General features: G+C 39.2%; 1 protein-coding gene across 4 annotated transcripts in view; it reads left to right on the forward strand.

Moving 5' to 3' along the window:
- Positions 1-17,354, forward strand: part of TNS3 (tensin 3) — a 201,629-nt gene that overhangs the window by 153,768 nt on the left and 30,507 nt on the right. For 3 of the 4 annotated variants that reach the window (XM_071553418.1, XM_071553421.1, XM_071553420.1), the window contains 3 exons: positions 3,433-3,611; positions 3,943-4,060; positions 4,160-4,243. In XM_071553418.1, coding sequence (XP_071409519.1) covers positions 3,433-3,611; positions 3,943-4,060; positions 4,160-4,243 — 381 coding nt within the window. The remainder of the gene's footprint in view (positions 1-3,432; positions 3,612-3,942; positions 4,061-4,159; positions 4,244-17,354) is intronic. The other variant, XM_071553419.1, reaches the window with a different exon arrangement.

A 17,354-nucleotide genomic window follows, 5' to 3' on the forward strand; every position in this document is an offset into this window, starting at 1 on the left:
TGTCTGTGAAATAATAGTTAACACTGCTTAAGCTCTATCCAGAGAAAATGACCTTATTGTTAATTAAGTACTGATGATTGAAAAGGTTAAAATCAATTTTAAGAGTTCAGACATTTATATTTCAATTCTATAACAATTCCCCGTGTTTGCAACCAGTTGGACAACTTCAGTAGAGAACTTTTAAGATAAGTGTCTTGTAAAAAACTGAAGAATCAATTTCTTTCCTTTTGATGGCAGCAATTCTTGCTTTCCAGATTTTCAGTACGTGTTAAGGCCCATGTGAAATTTCAGTTAATAGTATTAGGTTCAAAGTTTGATAGCACCTTGTGACTGAAAAAACAAAACATAACCCATAAGCAAGCTTTGTTCCCTCATTTAGTTATAAAACTACAAATGAAATCTAGCAATCTAACCTATTTTCTTTAAACATTGAAGATGATGTAAATATTTGCAAATTTCCAAGCAGTATTATAAGTGAAAGTGTACTTGGTCTTACATTTAAATGCAAAAATTTAGAATTAATGACCCCAGTTTGAAGTTAATTCTTGGTGATTTGATATCATCGGTATTGTCTATACTGCTGTGCCATTGATTGAAGGAAGTATTGCCAAATAAACCTGCTTTATAAGGTGTATTTAGTGTTGATGTGGCCTCACCTTGAGTACTGTGTGCCATTTAAAAATTAGGTGAATGTGTCCAAAGCTGGGGAGGGGCTGGAAGGCACATCCTGCGAGGAGTGGCTGAGGATGCTGGCTGTGTCTAGTTCAGAGAGAAGGAGGCTGACACACCCTTCCACCCCAAGCAGTTTGAATGCATTTATTTATAGGGTTTGCAAACTTTTTTCTGTAATATATTGATCCATTTTAAAAGCAAAAAAAGCCCCAAACTTCTACCAAGACAAACAATGTGGAGGAACAGAAGGGCAGTTGAGTGTCCTGCAGAAGTATTCACAGATCATTAAAACTGCACTTCTTCATCCACAAAGTCCTAATGTGATTTAGAGCCCCTTAGAGAGGGGTAAATGACAAGATGCTGAAACTTATATTTCTTTTGGACTTTGTTTTCTAATTATCTGCTGTAAGGAATCTCCAGTTTGATTTTAATTTCACGGTTGGCTGTGATACACACTAGGTAGAAGTGAAAAACTTCAATGGACCATGCCAGGCTTTGGAGAAGACGGATAGTTGTTTTACAAATGATAAGGACTTCATGATGGGTAGAAGGACTCTCAGCCAAGTTTCTTTTTATACCTCCACAAGAAAAGTTCTTCACAGAGAGGCTATCACATATGCTGTGCTTTCTCTGCTCTCACATAAAGCTGGTTTTGAGGCTAAGTCCACAGGTCGTGTGAGTAAAGTGGAAACATGTAGGCATCATCTTGATGATTGTTGTAACAGAAAGTAAATGTGTTTTAGTGGTGTGCCTCATACTACCCAGTGAATACAAGCATGTATAACACATGACCAGTTAACAGAATTGGTTTTATAGTGTAGCTGGGACAACTGCTAGTACATGAGACATGTTATTGACATGCCACCATAGACAAGATTTTAAACTTAGTGTTTCTTTCTTTCTAATAGTTATAAATACCTCTCAGCAGTAGTTCAGGAAAACAAAGCAGCTAAAGAAGCCAAACAATGATTAACCTTTAACCCCATGCCATGCTTCTGTTAGCTGTAGCATTAGTATAGTGATCAATGACAAGATCATTGACAAGATCAATGCCCAGTGTGGTTTTGATGCAGATCTTTTGGAATGTTGTTATGTGTTCTTCAGGAAAAACAAAATTACAAATTTACAATATGGATGCTTAAAAAGTATTTTAGTTTTCAAAGTTGCACCATAAAAACTGAATCTCAGCTATGTCCTTTCCAAAATGTGTTAGGTGTATAAATACTGACTCAACAAAATAAATAGCTAAATTTGAACCCTGAAATGTAACGCTATTGCTGGAATTCTCAAAAGTGACTAACAGGGTTTCATCTAGTTAGTTAGCTGCTTTAATAGTAGGTACTATCATACTGGTTTTGATGCTAAAAGAGCTGGATTTTTTGGAAGTATCTAATCCTATAGTTTTGCAAATGATTTGTTATTATGTTTAGGATAAGCCACTACTTGCCAGCAAGTTACTCAGTTTGATTCGTATGTCTGTCAATGCAGAATCACGTAAGTAAAGTTTTAGTCTGAAAACCCTTTCTCTGAGTCATCTTGAATAAAAACTGTTCTCTACAGAAACATATTTGTGCATTGATGCTCTATAACTGGCTGTGTAATCAAGGTGAAATGTCTGTAATACAGACTTATGCTGCATGCCAGACTTTAACCTTGGCTTCTGTAAGGAATGGATGTGTGTGTAAGGTGGAGTTATGATCTTTCCCTGCCAAAGTCCAGTTCAGCCCTCCTGCTGGTTTAGATGAAAGGCACACTTTGGGCTCCTACTGTTATGGCACCACCATCAGGGTGTGTAGAAGATTTGCTTCATCAGCACATACTTGCAGTTGGGAATGATTGTAAGGGTTTGAATGACACCAAGCCACTGAAGGAAGTTCTTTTAGAAGTATTCAGCTCTTTTATGAGAAACAGCTCATTCTCAAAGATCTTTTTGCATATATAGACAATAGAAGCTCTCAGAGGAATATTTGAAAAGTTGCTATGCATATGGTTATTTTTGTTCTATGCTGTGACTACACACTAAGGACTATTGTGGGATCCTTATTGTTGACTTACTCTTACAAAGAAGGGTAGAATAAGCAGCTGCTGCAGAAATGTTCTCCAAGTGCCTGCTGTTTGGAGTGGATGACGAAGTATAAAGTCCTGCTAATCATAAAGCTGTATCTAACAACATTCTCTTAATAGCGACTTTGGAAACAAATACTGCTTTATGCCCTTGAATATCCTGGTTTGTTCTTCTGGCTCAGCTTACTCTTCTGTGCTGTTCCTCAGAAGAGTTAAAGCGTCTACGTGGGTCTAACTCCTAATATTTGTGATTGTGTGATTGCTGTGTGAGTCACAAAAGGGGTGCAGTGAGCTGATTTATAAAGGCCGAGGTCTTTTTTGGCTGAAAAGAAGCCCTTTTTTACCGGGAAAAACGCATTCTTGGACTGCAGCAATGGTTTCCCATCGGAGCGCCCGTAGCGGCCCCTGCTGGCAAAGTTCTTCCCATGGCACTGGGGATGTGGCTTCCAAAACGAGCATCAGCGGAAACATGCAGCTTGACTGACTGCTCCAGAATCGGGGGTACTGCACATATGTTCCTACTGGTGTCAGCAATGCTAACTACAACTGGTATTTTTTCCCCACCTATATGGTTTTTGTAAAACAGTTATTTCATGAGCATTCTTGAATAGAATCACTACAGGTACAATAGTGAAGTTTGTTTTAACAGCTCTTAACTGGAAAAGTTTCTTAATCAGCTTGCCTATTTGTTTTCAGCAACAGGTATGCAAGATGATGGTGCACCAGGGAAAAGGATCAGGAAGTTAAGTGTTGGGCAGTATGACAATGATGTCCCTGGGCAGCCGTTGTGTAACAGGTGTGGATGGGTGACATCTCCTGCTGCTGACCAGGCTGTAATTCCAGGATCACCAGTTGCTGTAGGGGAGACCAAGGAGGTAAATAATGAAGAATTTTCCAAGAAATAGTCCCGTCTTCACATTCAGTGTCCAAAATCAATGTGAAGCAATTGGGCAGTTGCATTACGGCAAGAAGAACAAGTGCCTGCAGTTACCTCAAAAATGCAATTCAGTGTTTAAGAATGTCCTGCTCTTGTCTATTCTCTGTGTTTGCATGTTTTCAGTGTTCTGAGATCTCTCTGCTGAAACAGTAGATCATATTATATTTGATTACAGAAACCTTCTGTAATTTGACAAAGAATGCCCCAGTGTTGTAGGGTTAAGTGGGAATTTTCGCACCATAATTTTGGGGTTTTGTGCCTTTTCTTAGATGGTTGTTGTCCGTTGTCAAGATGAAATAGGTGGAGGAATCTTCTCCCCAACAAAAAATGGAAATGAAGCTGTCACATCCACGCCAGTTACTTCCCTGTCACCAGAGATTACATATGGTAAGAAAATGTCTGTCTGTATTTATTTGTTTATTTTAATATCACTATTAACATTTTAGCTGTTATTGAAGAGGAATTGCCCTTTTCCTTCTCCCTTAGTGACAACACCTCCTCTATACCATCAGCGGATTCTCTCCAGTCAAAAGGTCAGCAGCCCATCTGAGCTGTACAAAACCATTCCTGGTAAGATACTCCTACTTCCTAAATAATGTGAAAATGGACTGTTTATGTAGGCAACTAACACAACAGTGGTTTATAAATAGAACACATAAATGGTGAATTTAGATCTGTAAGTCAGAGGAACAGATTTGAGCAGTCCGATTTTAATCACAGTGAAAAGAAGTAAATAATGAAGAATTATCCAAAAAGGATTTCATGCCATCCAGATTTTAATTGGCAACAGGGAGTCCCATGTTCACATTCAGTGCCCAAAACCAGTGTGAAGCAATTAGGCAGCTGCATCACAGGAATAAGAGGAAATGCAGCTCAGTGTTTGAGGCTGGCCTGCTCTTCTCTTTATCTGTGTGGTTTCAATGTTCCGCTGTCTCTGTGCTGATATTTGATAATGTTGAAGTAGAACTGCCAGAAGACGTGAATTCCTTGTGAGTTTTAAGCAGATTTTGTCTCCCTCTGAGGAAAGAGGGGTGATATCTTTCTTGACATCTCTTCAGGCAAATGAAGCTGACAATAAAGCTTGGCCTGCTCAACTCAAGGAGATCCTTAATCAAAGGAATGATTCTTCCGGATGTTTTTTTTGCCACAATACAGTTTGTAAATGTGCAAGCGTGGAAACGTGCTTGCTAGTAGATGATTATATGGTTAAAGATTTAATAGCTATGAATTGCATTAATAAAGGGTTGTTTTTTGAGACCTTAACTCTTTGCTGCTAAAAATAGCAGCTAAGATACTGTTACCTGTCACCTTTTTTTTGTGTAAAGTTATTTGAAAATACTAAGATTTAAAAGAAAAAAAGTATTTCCAGAGACTGTATCAGAAAGTGCTGGACATAAAAGGAAGCCAACTAATTTGTTTAAAACCTGAATAAAAATCACAGACATTGATTTAAATTTTATGCCTTAGAAGATGTTAAAATGAAAATTTACATGTATATATAGTTTCATTACTTAGGCACATTAAAAAAAAGTCCTGTGAGAAGCAGCTGAGAGAGCTGGGGGTGTCCAGCCTGGAGAAGAGGAGTCGCAGGGGAGACATCTCTCTCTACCACTACCTGAAAGGAGATTGTATCCAGGTGGATATTGGTCTGTTTTCCCAGTGGAACAAGAGGGCACAAACCATGCCAGGGGAGGTTTAGGTTAGACAATAGGAAGTTCTTTACAGAGAGGGTGATCAGGCATTGGTATGGGCTGCCCAGGAAGGTAGTAGATTTGCCATCCCTGATGATATTTAAGAAGAGACTGGATGTGGCACTCAGTGCCATGGTCTGGTAGGCAGGGTGATGTTGGGTCAAAGGTTGGACTTGATCTCAGAGGTCCTTTCCAACCCAATTGATTCTATGATTCTTCTTTCTCCCCATATATTGGTGGGAAATGTCCTGTCTGCAGGATTCCTTTCCAGAGTCTTGTTCTTTCCCAGACAAAAGCAAGTTTAACCTCCCTCAGTGTGTGTGCATGTAGTCATTCTGTGTCAGCACTGCTGCCCCAGTGAGCAGTTGCTGCTATGGTTTCACTGCCTTTTCCCTTACTTTTACATAGCTCAAAAGTAATACAGCACCCACAGAGCTCATTCTGAATTATCTTTTGAAAGATACCTTACCTTGTTTCTTGAAACAAACTTGAGTGGTCTATAAATGGGCTAGTTTCATAAATAGCCTGTATAAAAGCAGTGCTCTAGATAGAATTCACATATAGCTCTCTTGAATATTACAATGGCTGTTGTATATCCCATGGGAAGGAGAGTCCCACACATTAGTGGAGGAACAGAAATGCTACTTGTAGGCCATTTTGAAGCTTATAAAGGCTCTTGTGTCTCGGAGAGCATACAGCTAATTGAAATCCCTTTGTACATAGAAGTAATGAGTAAAAGCATAGCAAGGTCTTTGGCAGAGGACTGAACTCTGGCTCACTGCCCTGCCACTCCACCCCTCCAGCTGGATGTGAGGAGCTGCCCCTGCTGCAGCCCTGCCAAAGCACAGACAGAGAACTCTGCAGAAAACCTCCATTCACACACAGGCACTGTCTTGCAACAGAAGGCAGGGATCTGTGGAACAATGCAAGGTTGTCTATAATCCTTTATCAGTGTTCTGACAAGGAGAAGACACAGTGTTTTGGTTTTCTGTCTTTTTAAACAACCTAAGTAAACTTGTGTAGTTCAAGCAGTGCATTTGATGGAATGATAACGTTGCTGCTGGGGGGAGGAATCATGGACCCTTCAAACATGTAAGGCCTTGCCTCTTCATCCTCTCCATGGAGCTTAGCCTAGGTGCTGTACTCAAAGTTTGTGTATGAGCTGATCTGTTCTAAAAATTATAAAAATGTAATCTTTTTTCCTCATGCTGTCATGGAATGAGACACTGGAGTATTTCCATGGTTTTCCTCATACAGGCTGCTTTTATCTGACAGAGACACTCTAACTCTCAATTCCTCCATTGACTATCATAGACTTACTCTGTTACATCATCCAGTAGCTTGATGAATGTTTCATAAGTCTCTTGGAAGGCAGAGCTACAACCTAGCAGATATTCTCATTACTTCATAATTGTATTACTGATTAGAATTTTATACTGTTGTAGTTTCATACTGTTATTCCAGATTGTAATTTCTTCCAGTCACTGAGTTGCAAGGGAAATGAAACATAGTGCTTACTTGTTTGGTTAAAAAACCGTCAGGCTTCTAGGCTGAAAATGTTTTCTGTGTGCCAGGGGAGTCAGTAGCATTGGGAATAAAAGTGAAAGTAACTTGTGAAAGGGAAAAATTCCCTGTTTATGGTGGGCAAAAACTTTCTTCACAGTGTGGAAAGCTTTCATATAATATTGATTTATACGTGCCTTTCTCTTCTCCTCTTACCTCTTTATATAAGATATATATGGCCAAAGCAAGTAATAGGTATGGAACTTTTCCAGATATCTGAGTTCATTTGCTTAGAAAACAGTGATCTTCTTATGTAGATGGTTATCATAAGCTCTGTCCTCCTGGAAAGAAAAGTGAATTTTGGTTTTTGCTATTGTGATTTTGGGGTTGTGGGTTTTGGGATGTTGGGTTGGTTTTTTTTTTATTATCCTTGTGGTTTTTCATTTGTTTGTTGAGGCTTTAATCAGAAATAAAAAATACAAGTAAGGACAGGAAATTTATGATATTTAATACAGAGTTGGTGTTTTTAATCGTCCTGCAATGGACCTTGACTTGTTTATTTCATGGCTGAATAGTGTTCATCTACACTAATTAAACACCTAATATTTCTTAATTATTATAAAATGCACCATTTACTGGTGCATAAAAAGCCTCCATAGGTTTCAGGAGCAAGCAGGAAAGGACTCAGTTTTCCTGTTTGGATTCTACTAGCATGAACTTAGTAAGGTCCTTCAGAAAGAGCGTGTGGAATACTGTTAAACATAATCATGAATGTTCAGAGACCATTTCTTGACTCTTCTAAGCACTGAAGTCAGTGTCATGTGCTATGATCTGTGTCACACTTTTTGTCCCTGGATTACTTCCATTGAGACATTACTTCCATTCATCTCAATAAAACTAACCTTTAGACAAAATTTTTATTACATGAAGTTTGAAGATGACTTGGTGCATTTTCAAGTCTTCATTGTCACAGACCTCCTTCCCTTTGTGCCACTGATTATAATACAGTTCTTAACATATCTGTCAAATACAAACATGGACAGTTTGTATTTATTTGACCTATGGAGAAATAAGCAATGCTTATTATCGGTGATTTCAATCTGGTACTCCCAAGTTCTCAGCAAAGGTAAGAATATTACGTTTGCTGAAGAACTTGACCATTTAATTTCATTTATATCAATTGGAATGGTGGAAAATACCTTGTAACAGAAAACCAAACTGAAACTGAAAATAACTTAAAATACTTGTAGCCTATGCATGCTTTTAGTGAGTGCTAATAGCCAAAATATTTACAGTTTAAATGTCTACAGCTGAGCTGTTTGGTAATCAGCTTTAATTTAGCTCCCCACCTCCCTGCCCCCTCCCCACACTCACTTTGGGTAAGATTTTTATGGGAGGTACTCGCCCAGTCCACACTGCTTAACTTCCCAAAGCTTCATTCTCTGGCTTCAAGATGAAATGATTTAGAGATGAATCCATTTAGCTACCTAAATACGGACAGGTTTTGTTTACAGCTGTTACGTGTTTCTAAATAAAACTTTATAGAATCTGTATGTATTTTAGCCACAGCACACATTCTAACACGTCACTGATTCAGAGAAAGGAATACAATTATACATAACTGAATATAAAAAGCCAGGGAGTACAACAAGTGCCAAATCCATAGAAGACAGTATGTGATGATAAAGCAGTGGGGCAATATAAATGTATGTTTTCTTTGGCTGATATGTTACATTTGACAAAATATGCCATTCTTGTTACTGGATTTTCACAAGAAAGCTCATTTTTCAAAGTATACGCTGTCTTTCACTGGTTTTGGATACTGTAGTTTGATAAAATATTCTGAAACACGAATGCATTTTGGTTTGTGGCCAATGTTGTATCTGATCACAGACTCAAAAATTCTTTAAATCTGATGCTTATGTCAAGACAAAGGTGTTTCATGCTAAAATGTTCTTACAGCCCTGTGAGCTAAACTTCTGCAAAGGGACAGGGTCTGTTGCAACCTACATGTTGAATATCATGTTGAACTGGGAAAAAGTCATGTGCTACAGACGGTCATGGAAAATACTGTGCTAGCAGAATACATAATCTAGTGCCATGTACATAATTCCATATGCAGCTTCTCTATAGTCCTGCTAAATTAAAAAAGAAAACAAAAAAAGAGAAGATTCTCTTAGGTGCTTTAGACATTACATTGAAGAGATGTTTTGAAGCTGTTCACTCTCTTCTTTGCTTAGCCCCTCTCTTCTGTAGCAGGATTTTTATCTGGACAGAAAAACTGTGATCATAGATCAGAATAAGTATTACATTCTGTCCTTCCCTGTTTAAACTGCTTTGGAGAAAGATACTGATTTGGAAAGGCTTGGTTTTATACGCCATTTTATACTGTGTTTCATTGTCTGTGCAAGCATTCACATTGCTTTTTTTTTTCTTGGTTTGAATGGATGACTATTCATTCCACACGAGGAATGTGCTGATTGACAAGTAAATCAGAGAACTGAGACTGTTGCCCTAAAAAGGGCCCTCTCAGGGGCCAGTTGGCACTGTTGGTGTTATCCCTTCGAACCAACACACTGCTGGAAGTTACATGGAGTCTTCTGCCTAAAACAGCAAATGTAAATTAACTTTCCTGACAGGGAAATGATCAGCAAGAAGATAGACCCTGTAGACTTCATCCCTTATGTGAGGCACTTCACTTTAATCCATTCTGTCTGCTGGTTGTTCGGTCTTGACTAACTTTTCCTAACACTGTGAATTGAAAATGAAACAACTGCCATTTTTCAAAAGGAGTTAGTAACTGAGAAAAACCTGGATGAGGTTTTGCATAGGACACTTGTAATTATGGTTGGCAAATTGCACCAAGATTATATGGTGAGCACTCCCTTGGATGCTTTCTCCCTTTCTCTCTTTGGAAAACTAGTTGTGTCAAAAAGCCTTGAAAAATCACACAATTCTTTTAATAGTATTTCGAACTGTCAGTTTGCTTTCATTTTTTTATCACCTCCTGCCATCTCCTACTGCCCCCTGCTCTAAAAACCTGATACATGAAATTTCTCTAATATGTATATAAACATTTTTTCCTTCTAGTGACTTTAGGATCCCTGAGGGGCTACAGGTACATTGAATTTTTTTTCCTCCATTCCCAGAAGGTTTGGAATTGACTTAGTACTTAGCATGGCAAAAGTGGAGCAGAAAAAAAGAGGTGGAGAGTTAAAACCTGTGTGTGAGTGTATGTGTTTTGGGGGAGAAACAGCAGGAAGGAAACTGGGGAGGAGCAGTCACTATAGCTGGGGCTGAGAGATGTAATGATGGTATGTTAAAAACTAGCGTAGAAAGAAGGGTAGATTCTTGTTTTTTTTCAATCCCTCATCAAGCACTATTAAAATTTCTAAATGGGGTACAAATAAAATTAGAGTCTAGATAGTAGTGCATTTATAGCATTTCAAGAAAAACAACGTGAAGGCAATATCATTATTTCCATCACACTCTACATTGTGCCCACTAGTGTATTTGGATTTCCTGAATATTCTCAGTTTGTGTCAGTGCTCTACAATGTTTTAAGAAATTGACCAGAAAGATTCAAGAAATGAAAATGAAATTAAATTAAATTTACATTTTCAATGGATGGTAAATGAACTTCTTTGCGGGGAGTTTATAAAACAGCAATGAAGATAATGCAGTACTACATGAGAAATGTTTTGAATCTATGGGATAGTCATTGGGATCCTTGAATTGATCTGTTCACCAGATAAATTCTAAAAATAACAATTTTAATATAGAGAAGTCTATAATCTTTCTAAGAAGATTAAGTTGTCCCATATGAATTCTACTGCTTTCAAAATTCTGAAAACATTTGTTATTTCTCGTTATTGTATTTTATAGTATTCAGATTTTTGTTTACTTTTTTAAATTTGAAGATAAATGAAGAACAAGTTAATGAAGAGTATAAAAGGGTTAAGGGAGCATTCATTCAGATATATTTAATTACTGGAGCCAGACAGAGCTTTCATTTGTATGAATTTACCCACCAATACTGGAAAGTTGAGTGATATAAATGATAGGGAAGTTTATATTGTGTTTATTTTGTTAAAACAGTTTAATGCACAAATTGGAATAAATTACATCAAGAAACTGTTCATTTTTCTTGAGCACTCAAGAACTGCTCTCTGTTGAGGGCAGAGAATAGATGAAGCTCCTCGTTCCCTAAGACAGGATGAATTAGATTATAAATCCAGTGTACTATTGAGCACAACAAAATGTTACCTGAGGATGAGCAAAATAGTTTTTGTTCTGGAAAAAAGTGGGTGTATTTAAAAAAACAGCTTGAGATTACACATCAGTTGTGGCTTTCTTTTTTTATTGTTTTCACTTAGATATTTTCATATCTGGTTAAACGATATGAAGGGTCCCTGTTGGCTGTAATTCTCTGCAAACTGATTTGATGTCCAGTTGAGAAATGACACACTCGGAGAGCTGATAAAACTGCCTAATGCTAAGGTATCTTAGTAAGTGTTTTAATGAAAGCTGAGACCTTAGTGAGAGGAACCTCATACTGTTCTCACATCCCTTGAAATTATAAGATGAAGCTCAAATACTGTGTGAAACAGCAAAGTGTAATGTTAATGTTTCTTCTGTGCTTTGATTATGTTTCTTTTATTTTGCTGTTTATTTCTGTGTCTCTGTGGCAGCCCAGCAATTTAAGAACTCTTCCTGCCTACCTTCAATTGTCACAAATATTTTGGTAATGGAATGAAAAAGGATGTTTCAAAGAGAAGATAAAGCTGAAGAAAACATTAGAAAACAAAATAGAGAATGTAGAATATGTTCAAAACATGTCATATCTATGCAGTATTTGTTCTACAAATCTCATTTCAATTTGTATTTGCTCTGTCAGGGAGCAATACTATACAAGCAGTCTACCTATATCATTGCTAAGCACCAGCTTAGCAAATAGATACACTGTGAGACTCATAAATACATGCCTGTCAAATAACTGTTTTCTGATGTCATTCAGGAAATTGGTGCATTTTGGAAACGTCAGGTTGAGTTACTCTGAGAGGAAGAGTTGGTCAGAAAAGGCCCACAGGTCACCAGAAAATAATATCAAAGCAAGGGAGTGTTTGCACTGATATGGCCATAGCTCTGGAACTTTACAGTCTGAGGTATCCTCTTACTTCTCTCACCACCCATTGCTGAGGGCTGTGAGTATCATGGGCATCAGCATTGCAAACAGTAATGCAAATATTGTGACTTCAATGGAACGGCCACTTAGGTCTTGACAGGTCTGCACAGTCATGCTGTAAAAGCCAGTAGCATTTACAAGTATGATTGTCTTGTCTGTTTTCCACCAGCTGAACCTAAATACTAGACATTTCCTGTACCATGTTTAAGAGGAGAAGGAACCTTCTCCTTTAAAATCTAATGGTCAGTTAGAGAATTCATATGTCTTGGAGGACATCCAAGGTCATCTTCCTGTTCTGCATGACTATCAGCAGAACTTGAACAGGATTTTCCTATGCAAAGTCTGAAAACTAGGATGCTTTTGAGCCAAATTTCTATTTCTGGCTTCATACGTATTACTATTTAATAAAAGTTAGAATAGGACAGACTTCTCTCAGGAGGAAAACTTCTATTCAGATCTGTGGCCTAATTTAAAGGAAGTCCTCTGAATAGGATGGAGGATGAAGGGCTAACTCCATTAGACTACTTAAAGTCTGTAAATGTGACATTTATGTAAAACTGTTCCTGGAATTCTACAATTTCTACAACAGCATAAAATCTCCCTTGTGCAGTGTTTATTACCCAGCCTTAGGTGACCAAATAAATGAACATGATTATTCCAAGGTTTGTATTTCCCATGTATTTCATGGCAAATACAGGGCTGTGCCCGGGGCTTTGAATTGCATTCAGCAACAATATAACCGAAAGTTCAATTGTGCAGCCTGCAGCTTACATCCTTCCTGGATCTCTAGTCCAAAGGCTTTTTCTCTTGAGAGAATGCAGTAGCATTATCTGGTATTTATTTATGTGGGGTTTTTTTGTCTTTGCCATCCAAGATAATAAGACTGTACTTAGAATATGCACTTATTAGCTGAAAAGATGATGGCACTTCCAAGGGTGCTGAACATAGGTTTTTTGTTATTATCTCTAAGAGCTCAAAAATTCTAAAATTCAGGCAGTAAAATAAACTGCGTAATTTTGAAGTTATAAATGCTGACAAATGTTGTTTACATAATCAAATATTACATGGGAAAAATGTGTTTATACAATCCTTCAGTGTTGTAACTTGATCATGGTCTCAAAGCAGATGTGCCTCTTCAGTTAAGTTTGAAATACACTCTGATAATGCACTGGTGGGTGGTGGTGATTTGATTTGGTTCTGAGGTTTTATCCCCCCCTTTTTCTCCTTACCACTGAATAGTTGATTACTTGAGGGATTGCTAAAGCCCTGTGTTTTAGAGAGTTTGGGTTCTGTTTTTTTCCCTTTCAGTGGGAAAAAGTCATGCATTTCCCCACACAAATCTGTAATTTGACAAATAACTCCTTGTGAAAGTGTTCATTGAAATACAGAGGAGTAATATCTTACATCTATATAAGAAACAGAAGAATCTGAGAAAGCCACCACTAATTTTGGCTTCTTCTGAAGATGCAAGAGATAAGCACTGGCAGAAACTTATCGACAGTTCATCAAAAATACAGGATTGAACAGGCAGGCAGCCTGGCAGATTGGTTTGTGTTCACACATACACGGCTGTGCTTATTAGCAGTGCATGTGTGCAACGTGCATTTTAGAGATGTCACCAGTCACTTTGTCTGGAAAAGGTTAAATTAACAAAAACCCATGGGAACGACTACCTCTCTTGCTATGATCCCATGAAATTTTTTCAACTTTTCCAGGGTGAGGCCTCCTACTATGTGATGTGGTACTCCATGACTGTGATGTGCCAGAGTAAACCATGTAGTTTGAGGGAAGGCTGAAGAAGACAGTCCAAAAACTGAAGTACAGCTTGAGCATACTTCAAAAAAAAAATGTTTTAAAGTGACCCTGTGTTTGAGTGTCTGAGAAGGTCTGTCTGTTGCATTACCAAGCCAAAGACCTTCTGCACTTAATTGTTTATAGTCCAAAGGTCATATTGCTCTACGTTTTTTAAGATGCTGTTCTCCCCCATGTTAATTCTCTTCATATTTATTCCCTCTTGCAGAGGAGGAGAAAACTAATCTGGTTTTTTCCACGCCTGAGTTAGGCATGTTATTTCACAAAGCCATTTATACTGAGGCACCTTGTAGACAAAATCTGAAATGCGCAACCTCTTGACATTGACTCCCACACTTCCCTCAGTCATGGGAGCAGCAGGGAAATGCATTCCATTCCTTCATAAATTGTGGAGTTTGCTGAATTTGCATGAGGGCCACGGCATAGCCACCCTCCTGCACGGGTTCCTGTTGGAGAAAGGTGCGTGTTACAATTCGAGTCCTGCATTTTAAGCTGCTTTGGATAGAGAGTGTGATGGGTTCTGTTCAAACCAGGAGTCTTGTGCACTTTGTCTGGGAAAACTGTACACAGGCCTTGCTATGTGAATAAATACTATCACCTGGCAGAGGCTGGAGGAGATCCTTGTTGTGCTGTACTGTGCCTGGAACAGCCATGAAATCAATTTGCCTTGCCAAGTAACAGACTCCTTTTGAGATGGCATTATCTTACAAACTGTGCTCACCTAAACCAAACCAGTTCTTCACCTGAGATATCCAACCCTGCTCTTCCCTTCCTGAGTCTTCTATGCTTTTGTATACAACCAGCCTTGCCCTTTTATATATCCTAGCTTTAGAGTTTCAAGGTTTTTTCTTCCCTGACATTCATCTCATCTGGTTGAAACTTTGAATTTGTAGCAGTACAAACAAAAGGTGAGATTTTCTGTCATGTGCCTTTTTTTGTCTGTTGGTTTTGTTTGACTGTTCACATCAGAGAGACTTCCTTGATGAACAGTCCCCTAAGTATAAATGAGTCTGATTCTGTTAGTAGGATCTATGCAAAAAAATCTTAAGAAAGAGCGAATCTGAAAAATGTTGACAGATGTCAAGTGTATTAATAATTTTAAATATGTGATTTCTGTTTACATACCTACATTACTTTGCAAAATGTTTTCTTATTGCAGTTTCTTCATCTAGTATGTCAGAACACTGATAGCTTCTTTGTTAAATAAATGTATCTTCTTTGTTCTCTTCTAATTCAGCAAGTGTAAATAGCCAAACAAGGAAAGCTTTCAAGGCTTGAAAATCAGGAAGGAAATGAGATATCCAAAGATTCCTGTGATTACAGTGCTTTTTATGCAGAGCCAGGAATGCTTTCTATGGAGAGCAATTTTCTCTAATAATTATTGTTTATAGGAGTTTGAAGAGTGTGTTTGACTGCATCTGTCTCTGCCAGGAAGCATCAAAGTGTAGTTGTATAATAAATTAATTGAAGCAACTGATGGCAGTTCTGGACTTCTGCATTAATAACCGGTTGTGTCCCTGCAGCAAGGATTTTCTCTTCTCTTTACCTCATTGTATGGTGTATATCACAACTAACCTTTGCTGTTTGGATCTCCTTAGTGCAACCATTCTGAGACTTGTTCAATAGGAGCAACTAGTATGAAGAAAAACAGCAGTAGGAATGAATATTCTTATAAAGGAATAATTTGATTTGTATTTTGGTCTGTGGAAAAAGCAAATTCTAGTTAATTTACTCATTGCTAAATCAAGCCAACTTGTATATTTTAAAATTATTAAAAAGGTTTGGTGACGCATTCAAAATATGTTGCTGGTAGAAATTTGAAAGCACTAGAGTAATTCATTATGGGAAAGTTTTAAATGGTCATATTTGTTTCTGTCTATACCTAGTAATTTCCTACAGTCAGCCTTTCAGAAAACCCGGGGCACTGAAGAACAATCTGAGGAGGAAATGTGCTGCTCATGTGGAGCTGCAGCATTTCCACTCATCTTCCTGACCCGTAAATAAAATCTGCTCCGAACAATGACGGGGTATGTTGAATGCAACACAGTAAGGTTACACGTGGTGTTTTGTGAAACAGATCTTGGGAAGGGAGTCAAACTTTATTCAGAGCTCTGGATGCTAAATTTATCCTAGAGTGTTGAGCCAGTTTGGTGTAATAGAGCAGCTGGGCTTTGGTCCACATTAAAAAGCACTGATTTTTCACTGCTCGGTTCCTAGTTCTGTATCTCTCTGAAAGAAACAAATCTGTGAGTTCAAAGGAAGTGGTGGTGGAAGAACAACAACAACAAAAAATTCAGAACATCCCTCCCCCCCCCCCCAATAAAAAAAAAAAGAAACCAAACAAACAAACCCAAAACTAACCAACAAAATTCCCCTGCAAAAGCAGCGCCAGTCAGGACCCGCCGGGAGCGGCGCTGCACGGGGAGGGGGCGGAGGAAGGACTCGCATCCAAATGAGGTGGAGCCAGCAGGGCAAGCACGCACTGAATGGGCAGTCGAGTTGCGGGGCGAGCGGCAAACCTAACCCAAGAGCGATTGGGGAATTTACTTCCTCCTGGATGAAGTGAACTCCGGCTGTTTTCATCTAGACCGGGAGTCTGGGTTTCTCTCGCTGCAGACACTCTTTGCGGTGAAATTCCAAGACGCAGGGGAGAGCGGAGGGTGCTGGCAAATGTAGGGAATGGCTTTTCCCGAGGCTGTGCGTGGCGGGGCGGTCGGCGCGCCGCGGTGACCCAGCGGCGTGCTGGAGCTGAGGGGAGAGCTCCGTGTCCCGGGCACAGCTGCATTGGCCATGGCTTCTATAGGTGGGTGCCTGGTTTCTCTGTGCTGTGCGTTTCCCTGAGCCTGGAAAGTCGATTCCTGGATTGTGGCTCTTGGATTTGGCGAAGGGGGACCGCGGGTGGGGAGCGGCGGGAGCGAAATAAAGCGAGCGGGGCTCGGGCAGCGCCCGCGGGGCCGCTCCGTCTGCGGGGCGGGGAGGGGAGCGCGGCGGGGGTGGGAGCTGTGCCTTTTGTGGCCATGTAACGTTGGAGTCTGCGGAGAAACTGAGATTTGCAAACAAGTTCTGTCAGTACGAGGGTTTTCTGCGAGCGCTGATGGAGGGATCGAGGGCGAGGCAGCGCCCGAGAGCTTTGTGCAGTCGCTTCTCTGCCGAGGGAGGCTTCTCATTTTTTGTGTGTCGTGGTGGGGTTTTCTCAAAGTAGAAGAAATGGGGACTGCCGGAAACATATGTAATTTCTGTCTATGTACAAAAGCTTTGTCCAGGCCGAGTCTTTCTCCTCCCCCAAGGAGTTCTTAGTAATGTTGTAGCAGCATTGAATTTCTTTTCCAAAAGCATGAAAAATGTACAGACTTTGTAAACTTCTTTCCCGAACGAAGAGTATCGCATAGTTTTCCTCCTTTCTTCTTAATGAGAAAACCAGTTTATTGTTTATTAGCAGTGACAGAATAGCGCCTTTAATTCTGGCAGTACATGTAAAATACTTTCTTAC

This window comes from Pithys albifrons, chromosome 4 (genome assembly GCF_047495875.1).
Source record: "Pithys albifrons albifrons isolate INPA30051 chromosome 4, PitAlb_v1, whole genome shotgun sequence".
Taxonomy (NCBI): domain Eukaryota; kingdom Metazoa; phylum Chordata; class Aves; order Passeriformes; family Thamnophilidae; genus Pithys; species Pithys albifrons.